The sequence below is a fragment of the Motacilla alba genome, chromosome 3 (assembly GCF_015832195.1).
Source record: "Motacilla alba alba isolate MOTALB_02 chromosome 3, Motacilla_alba_V1.0_pri, whole genome shotgun sequence".
NCBI lineage: Eukaryota > Metazoa > Chordata > Aves > Passeriformes > Motacillidae > Motacilla > Motacilla alba.
In genome coordinates this window covers 64759108-64775889 of record NC_052018.1, presented here as the reverse complement: position 1 = coordinate 64775889, position 16782 = coordinate 64759108, and the positions used below count along the sequence as shown (strand labels likewise).

At 38.6% G+C, this 16782-nt stretch overlaps 1 protein-coding gene and 1 long non-coding RNA gene across 3 annotated transcripts in view; both read left to right on the top strand.

Moving 5' to 3' along the window:
* LOC119698777 overlaps nt 1–4061 on the top strand; it is a 134343-nt gene extending 130282 nt beyond the window's left edge. The window contains exons 5-7 of the long non-coding RNA XR_005256244.1: nt 1022–1106; nt 1290–1651; nt 3278–4061. This is a non-coding gene — a long non-coding RNA (uncharacterized LOC119698777). The remainder of the gene's footprint in view (nt 1–1021; nt 1107–1289; nt 1652–3277) is intronic.
* A 2657-nt stretch (nt 4062–6718) lies between these two features.
* The window catches only part of PDE7B (phosphodiesterase 7B), a 170587-nt gene continuing 160523 nt past the window's right edge, over nt 6719–16782 (top strand). The window contains exons 1-2 of one of the 2 annotated variants that reach the window (XM_038131291.1): nt 6719–6924; nt 7078–7192. In XM_038131291.1, the coding sequence (XP_037987219.1) occupies nt 7172–7192 (21 nt within the window). In that variant the 5' untranslated portion in view covers nt 6719–6924; nt 7078–7171. The remainder of the gene's footprint in view (nt 6925–7077; nt 7193–16782) is intronic. The other variant, XM_038131292.1, reaches the window with a different exon arrangement.

Here is a 16782-nt window from a genome sequence, read left to right as displayed (position 1 = left end):
GGACACCTGTAAAACTGGCCAAAGCATCATTCATGTGCAAGTACTAGTTGCTGGGCAAAATAAAATTATTTTCACTTGCATATCTCAGTATGCTTTTCATCCTCAAGACCTATACTTCCTGGATCACATTACCATGATTCAACTCAATAGGATAAGAAAGCTACTCATTATTATCTTCATGTGAAAGCTAAAACTGTCTTTGACAGACTAATCAATCCTTTTTAAAGGATGTTGGCCTCAACTTCATTTCAAGTAATGCCTATTTCACAGAAAACACAATGGAAATAAGAAAAAGATCTTAAAATTCTGGAAACTTAGTAAAATGCGTAAGTAGTAAAATTAATTAAAAGTTCTAAAAATAGGTCTCCTGCACCTAAAATTTTATAGGTGACAAAAAAAAATCCCAGAAAAAGCAAGAATGAAGCTCTTTGATGTTCATATATGTTGAAATGAAAACCTAGGAATATTCCTTGGTATTTTTCAAGAAAGCATCTACCTGTGTGTTTATCTGTCTAAAACAGTGATGCAGTACAAATTCTTAAATATTAAAATGAGGCTTTGAATTGGACAATATCTCATGGTTATTTTTCTTCTTATTACTTATTTATTGATCATAGAATTTAAGATGCTCAATTGAACTAAAAAGGATTTTTTTTCTTGCAGTACTTTCTTATTTTTAGTCACAGTTGTTGATATGTTAACCTTTCTGACACTGCTTGTAACCCTTTGATGCAGAATTGCATCTGATTTGTTTTCTTAATGTTTCAACTACCTCTGAGGCATGTAAAACATAATTTCTGTTTTATTTCTTCTTTTTCAACTGTTTTAAACACCAAGAGATGCATAAAAATAATCCACTGACTGAAAAGGAGATAAACAAAAAAATTGCTTGCACAGATTAGAGCTGGATGAACTTGGAGAATTATCAGTAACAATGGTATTAAGAAGATAAAGTTTTTGATTTGCTGATCTTACTGCTCTTTATGACTTCATTTTTTTTCTGAACATGTTTGTTTTTTAGGGGGAAGTTTTGCCACCCACCTATGAGTGATATAGTGAAGACAAAAGTACTCAGCGTTGACCAAAATGAAATTGTTGTCTTTCAGGTAAGGAAAAATACTCAAAATTTTCACCTGTCTGTTCTCTGTTTTCCTGGGTTTGAAATCAAATGTCAAATATTATTTTATTTGACAAAATAAAAACAAAACAAAAATGGTTTTGCATATGGTCTGATCACTAAAACAAATATGAGCCATTGACAGCAATGTTTTCTCACCCTTCTTTTTCAGTTCCTGGGAACTGTGTGTCAGCTCCTTTGTCCCATGTGATGAAGTCCTTTGTGCCTGTATACAGCATTTGTGGGAGCTGTGTGAACTGCACCTTTGCTGGGATGGCTTTGGCTGACTTTGAGGACTTTGCTCTGGCCAGGAGATCTCACTCTGAGGGCAGACTGTGCTGTGGTCCTTTCCACTAGTAATCTGACTGAAACCCTTTGGAAGTCATTTAAATGCTGCAAAACAGAAACCAGACTATGACTGGACCCAAAATAAGTTTGTAACATTCATGTATTCAGTTATTTTTTTTTATTAATTGTAGGGTCACATCTGCTGAAAATAGAGGTCCAAACAATATTCTAGATCAGTGCCTCAAGGTAATGGACATTTGGAATTCTCTTCCTGATCAGCCTATATAATGCTTGTTGAGCTCATCCAGTACTACTTACATGAAGTATCTAGTCCATAAATGAGAAATTATTTGTATTCTCATTTGATTTTAAAAAAATCCATTTTACTTGGGATATTTCCCATGTCTTAAATCTATGAATAAGGGTATTGAAGTAAAAAGGAAAAGTAAAAAGAAAGCTAAAAGGAAAAGAATGACATAAAAGCAGGCTCTTTTTTTAAACTCAGCAGCTCATGGGTAGAAGATTGGCACTCTGATAGGACATAGGGGACAGTTAGAGGGAAATTTTTGCCAGAAAAAGCTGAATTTCTAGCTCTAACTGGAAAAGATATCTAACCAGAGGTAGGTAGCATCAAGGCTGGAAAGCCAGACAAAATATTTCATGGATAAATTTGAGAAAGCTGGAGAGCATTCCCTTTTGGAGACACCTTTCTTGGGAGCAGTGCAATTTTCTTATGACAGCACTTGGCAACCCAAAAGTCCAAACCATGTACCAACACAGCAGCTTTTAGGTCACATAAACAAGGACTAAAGTCATGTCAGCAATCTGTGTCCTCCTGTGGGGACCAGCTCACTCTGAACAACACCATGAACTTACCAACCTCTGTTCTTTTCTGAGCTACATGGCCCCGGGTCATTTCCAACAGCCCTGAACCTCAGCTGGTATCAGTCACCAGCAGCTTCTGACAGCTCACACAGGCTCTCTGTAAACACACCAAAAACATCACACAGAACCTAGGAGAAGGAAAGAACTGTAAGGGAGTCTGTTCCACAAACTGTGCACCAAGGATGCTTTCAGCCATTCATTGCATCTATAACAAGATTTATCTGAGGGCACTGATTTGTAAAAAAAACCAGGCATAGAACATTCACATCTAGTCACTGTGAGAAATTTTACATAATTCAGCCCAGAGAAATTTGCCTTTAGAAGTTTCCCAACAGCAATTACAGTGTAAGATATGAACTCACCTCCAACAGTAGTGTGTCTGTATTTATGGGGTGGGATAAGCATAAACTTCCTTGAACCTATACTTTGGCTGGGGTTGTTGACCCTTTCCTCCCTTTGTTTTCATGATGCAGGCCACTGTCGCTCTGCACTTGTCCACCTTTATTGTGCCCTGACAAAAGAAAGCTGCAGCAGACTTGACAATAACTACTTTGATCACAGAGTTTTCAGTATCCTCAGATTTACATGTTTATGCCCTAAGGAATAGTAGAAATATTTAGGGGGATCACTGTAACACCTACAACCTTGCAATTTAGAGCAATTTTTGGGGGAGTGGAGGAAAGTGGAAAGGAAGAGTCAGGCATGAAGTCATTCATATGTGGTAGCAGCTTGAACATGATGCCTCATTTTCCACTCCTTATTCCCAGCTCCCACTCAGATGTCTGTGAGAGCAATATAAAGAGCAATATTTGGTCCAGTTCTGCAGTCTGTCCTGAAGGTGGTCAGGGTACAAATAAAGCAATGGGAAGAAAGTAGAAGGTATCTTAGGAAGGATGACTTTTTGCCTCTCCATGCACAGTGCCTACCATTCTATCATGTGCAAACAAATTTTGCTGGCACTGAGATGACTTTCTTTTTAAATTTCAGGGATTATATCTGGTTACAAGGCGTGTGGTTTGGGTGAGGCCAAATAAGCAGCCTCTCTAATATCCAACTGCCTTTCCAAAGACCACAATGGAAGATTGCAGATTTGTGAAGAGGAATGCCATTCCATGGTAAGAGAGAACATTTCTTGGTGTGCCACCTATATCAAGAAAGGAGAATAGCTAAAAAAAAAATAAATTAAAGCACCCCCAGTGCTGAACCCAGACTGTAAAAAGAAGTCAAATTATTCAATCAAGTAGGATTGCTCAAAAAGACAAGCTCATAAATTTGAGGGGTCCCCATATATACTCTGTTGCTTATTCCAGAGAGAAGGAGCCATGGTGTCTGAGGCAAGCTCAGCTCTTTTTTTTAGAGCTGCATGATTAAAATCTCCCATTTTGGCCAAGTTCTATGCTTTGGAAAATCCTGCTAATTGCTAACAAAAAGAATTAACTACTTTATCTGCCTGGATCTGCAGCAGATTCCCTAACAATGCCTATATTCTTGCCCTTTGTACTATTGCTCAAACTTTCAATGCATGTTCCTGCTGCATTCTGAACATCTCAGTGAGACATGAAGCATAATCTCCTTCACCATTTTTCCTTCTTCTGTTTCCTCCTCTTGCTCCTGAACAAGCTGTGCTCTTCGGCATTAGTATTCCAGTCACATACTCACATGACTCTACCCTACCAAGTTTCTGTTATGTCAATTAAGTTGTAATTTTGATCTTGCTTTAAGTGTTCTGGCTCCATTGCATTTATTTAGATACAGTTTCTATCAGTCTAAGCCGAGCTTCAGGTATTTTGATTTCTTTTTTCTTCCTTCAGTGACTTATTTTTAAGAGTCACAGTTTTCTTTTTTTTCAGCTTTTTTGTTAGGCCAGTGTAGGTCACATTTATCTGGACATGCATGTCACCAGCCTGACAGGATATTTTAGCATGCATCAAATCAGATTAGCAAATCTATGTTGAAGTTTTTTCTTTGCTAGGTGGAGCCCATTTTTTTCTCATCAGTCCTTCCTACCCATCGTGGAAATGTATGGCTGTGCAAAGGTAACCAAGATATTGGGTCTCATTCCCACCCTTACTTGCATCTCCTCACTCAGGCATTAAGATTCTTTGTCCAAATAGAAACTACAATCAGAAGTGCTTCCAGACCTCTGTCTTTTCACCAAAGAAACCTCTACATCACAAAACCCACAGTGACCACTTGCTGTCATCAGGCCACTTGGCTGCAGGAGGCTGAAGTAACCTCTAATTTATTTAGGAGAGATACAAGACCTAAGACTTTGTGCAAAACTGAAATGTACCTGGACCCTAATTAATGAAATGCAATGTAATGTTGATGAGATTGATCCTAAAATGCAAAACCAAGAAAATAATCAGACTGAAATAGACATTTGAAAATCTCCTACTCTTACATTTATACTCCACAGTAGATCACCTGTATCAAAACTGTTCATGAATAATAGTTGACTAACCATACTTATAAAAATAGCCAGTAACAAGACACTGCAGACTATCACAGGACATTTCAGTATTTTACTCTCCTACCTCTAGTTTTTCTGAAGTCAAACAACTTTCCTCTGTTGCAGTTTACTTGTTCTAACCACAACTCATATGGAGAAAAATTAATTTACAGACAATGCAAATTGTCTGGATCTATTCTAGTTAAATAAACACAGCCAGAATGCATCTTGAAACAGTGGACCTTGGTTACCTACTATGTCATGTTTCTAGAACAGACTTTCACACATTTTGGACAGTGTCCTGATTGCTTTCCAAACACAGTCTGAGAATTATCATTTGCTTAGATGAAGCTATGTTGCCATAAAGGGTGAAGAAGTTTAAAGGCCAGTTTAAATGTCTCCAGGACTAAGAATGAACTCTATCTAGTATTGTTTATTTTCTTGCAGAGAAATATACTCTTTGTATACTTAAGAATAGTTATCAACTCTCCTTTCTTTGGACTAAACAATGTCAATCTCAGTCTTTCTTCACAGACTCCAGTCCCATTGAAATCCATTCAATTTTCAGCTGACATTCCCAGGACTTGTTCCTGAAGTGCAATTCCCAAAGTGCACTATTCAGTAGCCTGCTCACAAATGCTGAGTGAAGATGTACATGATGATTTTCTGTGCACTACGAATAATGTTTCTATTTGTGCATTTCAAATTGCTTCATACCGTTCTCTAAGTACAGTCAGTGAACTTAACATGCTCTAATTGATGTTGTAAATCTCTAACTTATTAAATACTTTTTAATATGTTATTTAGCATTTACATCCCCATAACACTTAGCATTTGTTTGCGAAGATGATTGCATTAGCAGTGATAGCACAGACAGACTTTGGTAAGCAAAAATCATTAAACATTTTGGCCACTCTGGAGCTGCATTTTGGTAGAATCAATTGGTGGTCATGGGGAAGTTCCTATGACTTCTACTGTATTTGTACATGTTCTGTGAAGCACTGAGAAATTTCTTTCTCAAGAGTTTTCTGTGCACCCATTTTTAAAAGAACTTCTCTGTGTTTTAAAATTAAATGTGAGACTGTTAAGATTTTTTGTAAATTACTTGTGCCTCATGGACTGAGATCTTTGAAAGGATTCCCTAGAAGAGTAAATTGATAAAATTAGAATGATGCAAATAACAAAACACTTACTGTAGTCAACTGACCTCCTATCAATTTTCTTGTGCTGTTTTGGCCTTTTTTGCCTATGCTAATTGACCTTGAAGAACCTTATTTGTTTTTGGAAGCTTCAGCAACGTGGTTTCTCCACTGCCAATGGTGTGGTTATGCTAAAAGCCAAGGTCTACCTTCCTCTTGCCTTTTGATGTGGACTTTGGTACTAAATAAAATGCTGTATGGTGGCCCACAGCAGAGCTCACAGGTGAGCACAGCTGGGCTCTGATCTGCTGGTGGAAGGAGCAGTTGTTTGCCCAGATCAGCCCTCGAGGGTGACTGCATCCGTGACTCGGATGGGGTAAGGAAAGCAGTTTGCCAATCTGCAGTGTAGCTCCTGCTGACTGATAAAAGGATGTGTACAGTAGTGTCGGTCTTATCTCGTTAGCCAGGTTTACACTGGTGTGACACTGCTGAACTCAGACAAGCAGTTCCTGATTTACTGTAGGGCGAGGGCAGAATCAGGTCCGATTTTGCACCACAACCCATAGAGATTACCCAGCTCGCCCTGGAAAACATCTTGCGTATATTTAAGAATACTTCAATATATGTAAGCACATTTATAGCCTTTCCCCATGTCGTGAGGATATTTTGGATCTTTCTAGTACCTCTGGATATAAAATCTTTCTGAGCTGAATCCAGGACAGATAAATCATGACTCCGGCTTCTTTTGCCTAGGGTAGCCTGCCTCAATCACTGCCACATTCCTCCCATAGTAGTCGTTCAAAATTAATAGCACATGCAGAGGAAAAACTAAACCCTTTGACGTCACTCCCGAAACGAGGAAACATAAACAGAAAAGGCTTCTCGGCGGCGCTGGCAGCAGGGCAGGGATTGGTCTGCGCTCCGCGCCCGGCACCGGCAGCGCCTCCCAGCCCGCCCGGCCTGCGCCGGCTGACACGGGCAGCCAGACTGCAGCAGCCCCGGCGCTACCCCAGCTCTCTTCCCGAGCCTTTTTGCTTCTTAAGGTGGTTTTATTAGCTGGGTTGGGGGACTTGGGGAGGTTTTCTTTCCTTTTTCTTTCTTTTTCTTTTTTTTTCCCCTCTTTAAATATTTTTTTGTAATTATTATTATTTTTGTTTGCTGTCGTTACTTATTTCTATTCCCAATCCTGGATGCAGTTACTGGATTCTGCAGTACAAGTCTTCATGAACAAGCTGCACCGCTTAGAGATTTCACAGCATTCAAAGGTCACAGAACTGCCACTATGGTTAAATGTCTTGTTTAATGGTTGAGGTATGTACAGCAAATCTAAAAGAAGCAGCATGATTATTTTTTGAAGGGGAACTACAATTGTTGGGGGGAGAGTGAGATAATACTATTATTTAGTGGAAAAGATTTTTACTGGTGATTGTTACTACAGCAACCGTTTTTTGAATTTCCTCCCTTTTTCTCTTTATTCAAACTAGATGAAAATTTTAACTTATGTTGATTTAACCGTTTGATGCTTACAGGAGATTGCAAAAAGAATCTCTTGTAGAAGTCCTTTCTGACTCCGCTGGGGAAAGTGTGGTTGATTTTTCTGTATGTTTTCCTATTGCTCTGTGTCAGGAGAGGAGACCTGGGACTTGTCTGGCATAGATGAGGGAAGAAGAAAACAGAAACTTGTTCCTATCCTGAGGGGGCTGTGAGTTTTTCTGAGAGTTAGAGCAGAGGGAGGAAGAGTTGGAAATAAACAGGTCAAGCTGAAAAGAACATCGGCTTCATTTATAGGAGTACATGTACTGCTTTTTTTTTTTTTTTTTAATACACGCTTAGATTACTTTACTTGGTTTGGGTTCAGAAGTTCAAAATTAAGAAGTAGCCTGAGCTTTGACTAAGAAACAGATCCCCACTGGGAAGGGAGAGAGCTGCTTGTTCTATATTAACACTAGTTTTCATACAGCTTTTGCTACCTAAGCAGGGAAAAGTGGGCATTTGCTCAGGAGTTGAAGTGATGTAAGCTGGCATCTGTTTGATACCATATAGCTTCAATTCATATTTGAGCCAGGGATCTGCCTTGAATGAGTATTGCAGCATCACAGTGGGCAGTGTGTGCTGCAGTAAATGAAAGCAACTGCTACCATCAAACTAACATTGTTTTCAAGAGTGTGATTCTAAATTACAAGAGGAAGAGCCACTTGTCAGAGCTTGTGTGTGTGTGTGTATAAGTGGTCTTAAAAATAACTCCAGTCAAGACAGGAGATTTCTGCTGTTAATTGGATTAATATACAGGTATGTTCAATGACCAGCAGTCTTCATATTTTTCTGATTTTCATAGCTCTGTTTGAAATGTTGCTGTAGATATAAATCCTTTGCAATTTGAAAATATTTCTGTTTAACTTTAAAAATTATACCTGAAAAACCAATTCCTCTAACAAGGAACAGAACATGAGCACACCTATCTCCTGCAGTGTACCCCATAGGGTTAAAAACATTAACTACACTAGGCTGAAGCATGCTAGCTTAAGGATTGCAAAAATATTAGCTCTGAAATGCAGAGGATGTGCTATGTGCTGTGAATGGACAATTGCTATTCTGCAGTGCCTAGTGGGAAAACAAGGACTTTGTGTATTGCAAATGCATAACTGCAGCTCCTCCATTTCCTTTGCTGTATCTTCACTGATGAATGCAGAAACAAAGAGGTTTGTCACAGATAAGCTCTGTAGTGCCCCATCTCTTTGAAGATGCAGGAAGATATTTTCTCATATCCAAAAACCCAAAGTCAAGCTTAGTTGGGTGAGCTGTTATTCTGTAATCTCTGTGTCATTCTCTCTTTCTCAGCCCACCCCAAATTCTTATTATGTGAACTGCCAGCTGTTTTCAAAAACTCAAGTAATACTTCTCTAGGCTCAAGTTCAGAAAGGCTAACAGAGTGTTGCTTAGATGATTAATTTGTAAATTTCACTGAGTGTGTCTCAGCCTATAGAGACCATAACCTGTTCTGTAGGGAAAAACCCTGTAACCATGAATATATTCAGGTGTCAGAAAGACAGTCTGTAAGGTATTTGTTTATAAAAATTTCTAAGAATTAAATTATTCACTTATTTTGATAAACAGTTTTTAGAACAGCTATGGTTTTAAGCTCTGTATCTACATGTTGGAGCATCTGTGTTCCATATCAACTACTAGTGGTGGTACTAATAGAAAATGTGGTAAGTGGACTTCAGCTGAGGAAATGAGTTTTGCTGGTTTAGTAAGAAAAGTTTATATGCAATGTTTCCTCTGAACAATCTCAATTCAGCATCTAGAAAAAATACAATTTAAGGTTGGACTTTCTGCAGTGGACAAAACACTTACTGACATTTGCACTCACATTGTCTCCAAAAAATTGTGTATTGCAGAAGTTTTGTGAGCTATGAATGGCTGCTGCTTCTGAGTTAATTTCCATAGGGTGAACAGGAGTTTTCACCAGTGAAGTTCCAGTGATTCCATCAGACCAAGGCACAATCTGCTGAGCCTAATCCAATATACTACAGATCCCTTTTTAAAATTGTAAAATGTTTAATTGAGTAAAATAGCATATAAATATATCATTATAACAGCTGCTCCCCTTTCTCCCTGTTTATGTCCTTTTCTCTTCTGAAAATGAGCCCTCTGCTTGCCCTTACCAGACTTCTAGGTAAGTCATGGTAGCAGACTGATTTTCCAGGGTCTTCATTGCAAGTGTGATGTATGTTTGAGACATTTGATCATATGTAATTCCTTTTCACTCATCATGTGGTTATTCTACCAATAGCTAAAGCATATTTTAATGAAAAATGGTCTGAAATTTGGTATTCTATGACACATATATGGTTTTCTTGTATTTTTCAATCTCAGGCAAAAAACTGCTCTTGTACTGGTAGTTTCCTTTATAGGAAAGTTTCCTTTATATGAAGCAAAAATGCCAGCTGTTAACCAAGCCATTAGTGTCAATAGAGTAAAACCTGACACATCTCTATTTAATCATAAGAAATATTTGAGACTTAATCTCTCCTCAAATCGAGGCAGATATATGCTCTTGATGAGATTGGTTCTGGTTTCTGGGCTAACAGAAAAACAAGTCATTTGGTGCAGCCAGGAAGATATCCCATGTAAATAGGAATTCTTAGCTACTCAGTGTTGTTCATCATCACATTGTTACTCCATTTTCGTGCTTGAAATTATTACAGCATTCCATGTGCTTGTCACAGGGTGAAAGTGAAAGGGACAGCTGCGGTCCTACTAGCTGCCAGAACAAAATTAAGTCTTTTGTAATCAAATGATGGTTCAGTATTCCTCCTCTCACATCCATATTGGGTAGAAGATGTCGGAAGTATGAAATTCATCTTTCTTGTTCCTCAGCCAGCAAGCTGGCTTACCCTTGCAGGCACATCAGCTCTTGCACTTCCAGTGAAACGCTTAGTTTTACCTCTAGTGTGGAATTTGCTCTTTTCAGTCACCAGCTTCAGGGTGTAGAATTGATGTTCTTTAGAGTTTATACCCTGATGACACTGGGACACAAATGAAGCCTAAGTGTACAAAAGTAGTTCAGGAGTTCTGATGCTTTTTTTCTTTCCCTGGCTACCACAAGGTGCATCAATTTTGGCACCTAAAGATGAATAATTCTGAGAAGATGGGTCACAGTGCCAAGTACCACATATACAACCAGATAAGAATTGCTAGTAACCTTTTGTGCTTCACAGTAAATGAGTGGAAACCAAATAGCATGCCTTCTGACAGTAGTAGTGGTTTTTCAGATCTGAAGTATTAGCTTTGTATAAATACTAGAGATATGGAATGCATTTGTTATATTGTTATTGTTATATATTTGTTATATTTAGGACAATTTGTTTAAATAATTAATAGAATTTGAAAATGCAAAGACAACTTCTGCAAGGATTTTTCTGCGAAAAGAATTCTTCTGTATCATCCTAGAAACTGTGGAGAACTGTTAAATTTAATTTTTACTATTATTCTTGCTACAGTGCCATTTCAAAAGAATTGCATTAGAAAACAGTATTTGAAGCTCTGAACTCTGTCATTTCTGTTATCCTGTAACAGACTGTGGGATTCAGTAGACGTATTGCAAGGGTTCACAGAGCTCAGGTCTAGGGTAGTGATGGCTATCTGTTTTAAAGCCTCCAGTTTTAAAGTAGAAAATTAACAAGTCAGAGCCAGATCAGATAGAACAGTGTATTTCCAGAGGCCAGGCTTCAGCGACAAAACTGTGGGTGAAAAGTTTGTGACAGAGACATTTCTGAAAAACCAGCAGTCGAGTGAATTAAGCATTTCCTTTGCACACATTGAATGGTGTCATATCATCAGTCCATTGATGCAGTAATTTTGATATGCATTTGGCTCTTGTTATGTTCTTTGAAAAGTGTCAGATCCAGGGCTATCATTTAAGTGTGTAAACAGTGTCAAATGAGAGAAACTAAACTAATGAAAGGGTACTACTGAGTTGTGTTTTTTTAATCTGTTCTGTCTCCCAGTAGGAGCTATGAGTGAGGATGGATAGGAATTCAGTTCAGCTACTTATTTAAGTCACATAGTCTTGTGGTGGCATATGATATTTTTCTGCCAGCTTGCTGTCCAGCCAAATAAGACACCCAGGTTGCCTGGATGGATAAACATAGCTGATGACCTCTTCCTCTTAATAGGTGGACATGAACAGTTAGGATTCTTCCAGTCACACACAGACAAATTTGCTACATTTTAGCTAAAGAAGAATCACCCTCAGACACGGGCAGCAAGTTTAACTTCCCTTTGAGTGAGTTATTTTTAAAAAAGTAGAAACAAATATTTAGAAGGAAACAGTTGCAGAGGCATTTTTTTCTGTGGCTGGTAGGTTTGTACTAGTTACCCACAAAAATTTCTGGTATGAGAAAACTCACTAACTAATATCTCACTACAGTGTGTGTTAATGCTGGCAGTGTAAGGTTTTGAAAAGAAGAGCAGAGAATCTCCTGTCAAATTAAGTTTAGCTAATTGTTGCAATGGCATAAAAACACATTTGTGGGGCAGCTGCTGTCAGGACCTGTATACAATTTTCTGCATGGTTGTTCATGGCAGAGGTTATGATACTGACTCCTCTGTATGTAGGAAAGGTGTTTTGGGAAGGATGGTAATTACCTTTCAAACAGTAAAGCAGGAGGTAGGCATGTTTTGACTGAATAGGCAGCAACTCAGGAACAGCTTAGAGAAATATACATCTATATAAATGAAATTAAGAAACATCAACTTAACTAGAAAACTCCCAGAGGATGGTATTGATCTGCTGTGTGATCAGTTCTGCTCCCGCTGGCAACTGCCCTTTATTACTTCTGAAAGAAGGGATACATATGCTCATGTTCTTATTCTTTCTCTTTCCCCCTACACAACTTAACACACTTCCTACAGGGCACGTAAAGACTGGCTAGGTTCTGGGGCTTGTTTTAGTATGAGGAGGCAGAGTTTCCATCAAGTGTGCAAGGATTCATCCCTTGGTAAAAGAGGTGTGGATCCCCAGGTGGTTGCTGTGCAAACAAACACGTATTGACATGAAACGCCTCAGTGCTTTCTCAAAAATTCAGCTGTCATCCAAAGGGTGCAGCTATTTTCCCCTTTATGTACAGTGATCTGGGTATAGAGTGACACCTGGGACCTCTGCTTGCACAGCCCCAGAGGACATAATCTGCTGCATATTTCTGTAGGGGACCATGTATGCAGCTGAGGTACACTAAAGATGGCAAACACCTGATATTTGGTTTTGCCTTTTCCTTAACTTACCACTTGGCTTTGACACTCTGAGAAGGTTAGACAGAATGAGGGCTTGGTGCATACCAAGCTGCTGGGATAGAGGAGAAGACCTCACATGGACACCCGGAGAGATGAACATGGACACCCAGAGAGATAAAAACAGATGCATGACACCTTCATGGAGAAAGAACACTTCTGGCTTTGTGTTAACTGAAAACCATGTTGAAACAGGCTTTTTCCTAGAACCCTTTCTGTTTCAACTGTTGGAATATGACTTGTCTCTGTCTGACTTATGCAGAGTCATTTTTGTTTTACACACTGGCATAACATCTGAGTATCTATTAATGACAATGTTCAAGTAGCATCAGAATGGCCATCATAAATGTAATTAGGCAGCGTATCTCCATTTAATCGATATGGTCCTTAGAAGACCACAGGACAGCCAGGAAAACAGTAATTAGTCCTTATTAATAAAGAAGAACTTGCCCACATCAGTGAAGGAAGGAGAGGAACTTTCCATGTTCAGAGCTTGGGAGGACAGCAAGTTGCTTTCTGCTTCAGCAGATCTGAGAACACTTACTAAAAAATGCCTGAAAATGCTCTTACAATACTAAATAAAATTCTCTCATTAAAAAATAAATTTCTTGACCAAACTGTAAGAATCAGCTAGAAAGATACAACTGGAATGTATTTCTTCACCAAGCAAATTCCTCCAGTGCACAGTTGGTTTGTTTTACTGCTTTGAAAAGCAGAACAACTAAAAGATAAAAACAAGGGCTCTAATTGGAGTGCTGTGAGTGCGTGTAAAATGTCATGATTCCACCAAGTTTAATAGGACTCTATCAATTTATACCTGTGAAAGATCAGACACTCTGGGCTTTCAGGACTAAAATGCCTTCCTTCTCTTCAATGGTTAGATCAAATTTTAGGCTTATAACCTTGTGTCATACCTGTTTCAAACCAGTTTTCCACAACTTCCTCAGCAGTGTAGTACCACAGGGCTGCTGTTCTGGTTCCACAGAAGCTGTGATGCATTTTTTTCCTTCCATGACACTCTAACCCCCCCATCTCTCCTTCCCTTTCTCACAGAAAATAAATGTTTACCAGATTTTATTTGAAATCAGATCCCTACATTTAATTTTTAGCTTATTCTCTAGCATCTGCAAAACTTTATATATTTGTAATACAGAAGGGGCTGATGCTGCTCGTTTTCCGAACAGACCATGATCTGTTTTAAGGACACAGCCATGTAAGTAATATTTTTAAAAGCTGAGGAATAACAGGAAAACAGTAATTTTGTTTAGGAACCAACATGTACTGTGCTGTATCACAAGAAAATTTTCATGCAGTAGGATTGTAACATCCTGTCTCTTTGAACCATGAAACTATAACTATAGCCATCCTATCCACTACCAAAGTATAACCTCTGTAATAGTATGGTAACAAACACCAGTGCAACATGAGAACATTGAATGAAGTTCATCCTATATATCATCATCAAAGCTGATAGAAATGGCCAGGCTTTCTAAAAAGCTAAAATTCACTTTAGTCTCTAAATGAAATGGCTGGATCTGAAAAATTGCTGTGCGTTAGAGGTTGCCTGGGAAATGTTTTCCCTTTCTTCCTCAGACAGACAGAAGTAGCCTGTCGTTAGTGTTTTCAAGAAGGTGTGGAAGAAAAGATTCAAGTTTTTTCTCTGCTTCTGTCAAGCTTTCCTGAGGTGAATTACCACTGCAGTGTCCCTTAAAGGTTGAGCTGGGTCTTCGTGGGACCTCACAGAGGCAACCCACAGTCCACTGCCCCGTCTTTAACCCCAGTGTGGAACTTGAGCTTCTACACTGCTGAAGGGGCACATTAATTAAGGTGGTTTCAGACAGACATTGACCTGCAGCTCCAGGAGTGCTGTCCTGAGTCCAAGAAACTTTTCTGATGGGTGTTTTCTTCAAATAAGCACCTCCTTCTGAACAACTTTTGTACCAATGAACAATTATTTTTAAAAAGAAAGCTCAGATGTATTTTACAGAGGGGGAAAAAACATCTCACCACTACTGCAGAATGCCCTGAGGGGTACAGGGACATTGTTTGGTCTGGGTGCCTGCTCGTGGGCAGAAGTCAGTGATAGATGGTTGGACTACGTGATTGACAAGGTCTCTTCCAACTCCGATGATTCTGTGAAGATCTGGAGACCATTCAGTGACCATTTTGAAGTGTCTGCTTAGTTTTTATTTTATAGCACCTCAATTGAAAGCTCAGAGATCATGAAACCTTTAATTTCCAAATGTTTCAGCAATCCTCTTCTCACTCTCCTACTAACAGACTTAGTTCTACTTCTGTTTTTATATTCAAAATAATCCATATTTTATTTATAGGATATAAATAATGCTGAATAGATTATTTCTGCATGAAGATCTGTGTGTAGAATGCGCTTTTTTTTTTTTAACTGTGAAACACATTTGCTTTAAAAAGAGGTTTTCATATGCACTACAGGTATATTATTGTTATTCTCATCCCTCCCCAAATTCAGTCCTTCAAGGCTTCTCTACCAGAGCAAAGGAGTGTGGGATTCAGCTTGGATTTTTATTTTTCGCTTAAACACCATAGCAAACATTGTTTCATTGTTTCAAATCCTATAATATGACAAAAGGAGGATTACAATGTTTTAATATGTCAGCTGATTGGAAGGCATCTTCGGGGACAATGTCACAGTTATGTGGACCACCTAATATGCCACTCAAGCTTGGTCTCACTACCTTAGAATTGTTAAATTGGTATTCATGGTTTTAGAGCACCACTTGGATAATAATTTTTTAAAATTTTAATCATGTGTACTACTAATATGAACCAGCTGGAGCTGACTTCTGCTATTTCTAAGTATTAGTGAAAACTATTTCACATTTCACATAAAAATAAAGCTAAAATAATTTCATTTCAATCTGTGCTTGGCATTGCACCATTTTATAATAGCTGATGAAAATTAGTTTGCCAATCAGCAAAACAATTTCTAAAATGTCTCAAAAGGTCCTGATTTTTATGATGTACAAAATAATTAGCAGAGAGGTCTGAGTGCTTTTTAGCCGCGCTTTGTCACCTGTTGACAATACTTCAAGAGTTGAACTTCTTCAGCTCTGACTTTACAAGAATTTAAGAAGCCTCTGAGCTAATTCATCAATTTCTAGACACATTTTCTAAAATACTATATTAAAAGGGCATTTCTCCCTTGCTAATCTGCAACCCTTATTTTCTCCTGAGAACACTTGTCTTAAAATGATATTTTCACCACACTGATTTATTGGTTCTGGCATGGGAAATAACGCTCTTACTCCTAGTAGCAGACGGAAAATTAGTCACAATCTGATGTTAACAACTTCTTCATTACCTAAACTGTTTTACACTTTATTAAGTTCAGCACCAGCAAATCTATTGCCTTTGAACCAGGGAGTTCTTGTCCACATTCAGAAGACATTAATTAATTTATAAAGTAACAATAGGAAGTCAGTCTCTGTAGCAAACTGGGATCCAACCTGTGATACTACTGAGTTCTGCAGAGAAGTGCCACTTGAGTGCAGCAGAGAGAAAAAAATTGGTTTAGCTAATTTACATTAAAGCATCAAATATGAATAATGCTGTCAATGGAGTTGCTCTTGTGGTTCTTCTTGGGACATGAGATTTAACATATTTTACCCTGATATTTGACACATTATGTATCTTTCTGCACTGGCAACAAATAAATTGCAATGTAGAGAATGATAGGATGTTTCTGAGATATAGGATACTGTAGATTTCAGTGAGAAGCAGAACAGAAAAGCTTTTATGAAGAGTCAACCCACCACCAGATGTTTCTACTAAGTCACCAGTGGTGCTATAATTTTTGGTCCCTTAAATTGCCCTCCCTGCTTTTCAGAGTCAAGTACTTGCTGAGCACACAGGTTGTCCCTTTGCATCTTTCCCATGAACCTCAGGCACTTCCTGCAGTTGCTTGCAGATGGAAGAGGAGCTCATGGAATCACAGAATGGCTCAGGTTGGAAGGGACCCCAGTGGGTCACCTGGTCCAGCCTCCTGGCTCAAGCAGGGTCATCCTAGAGCACATGGCACAGGATTGCATCCAGACAGCTCTTGAATAACTCTGGTGTGGGAGACTCCACAA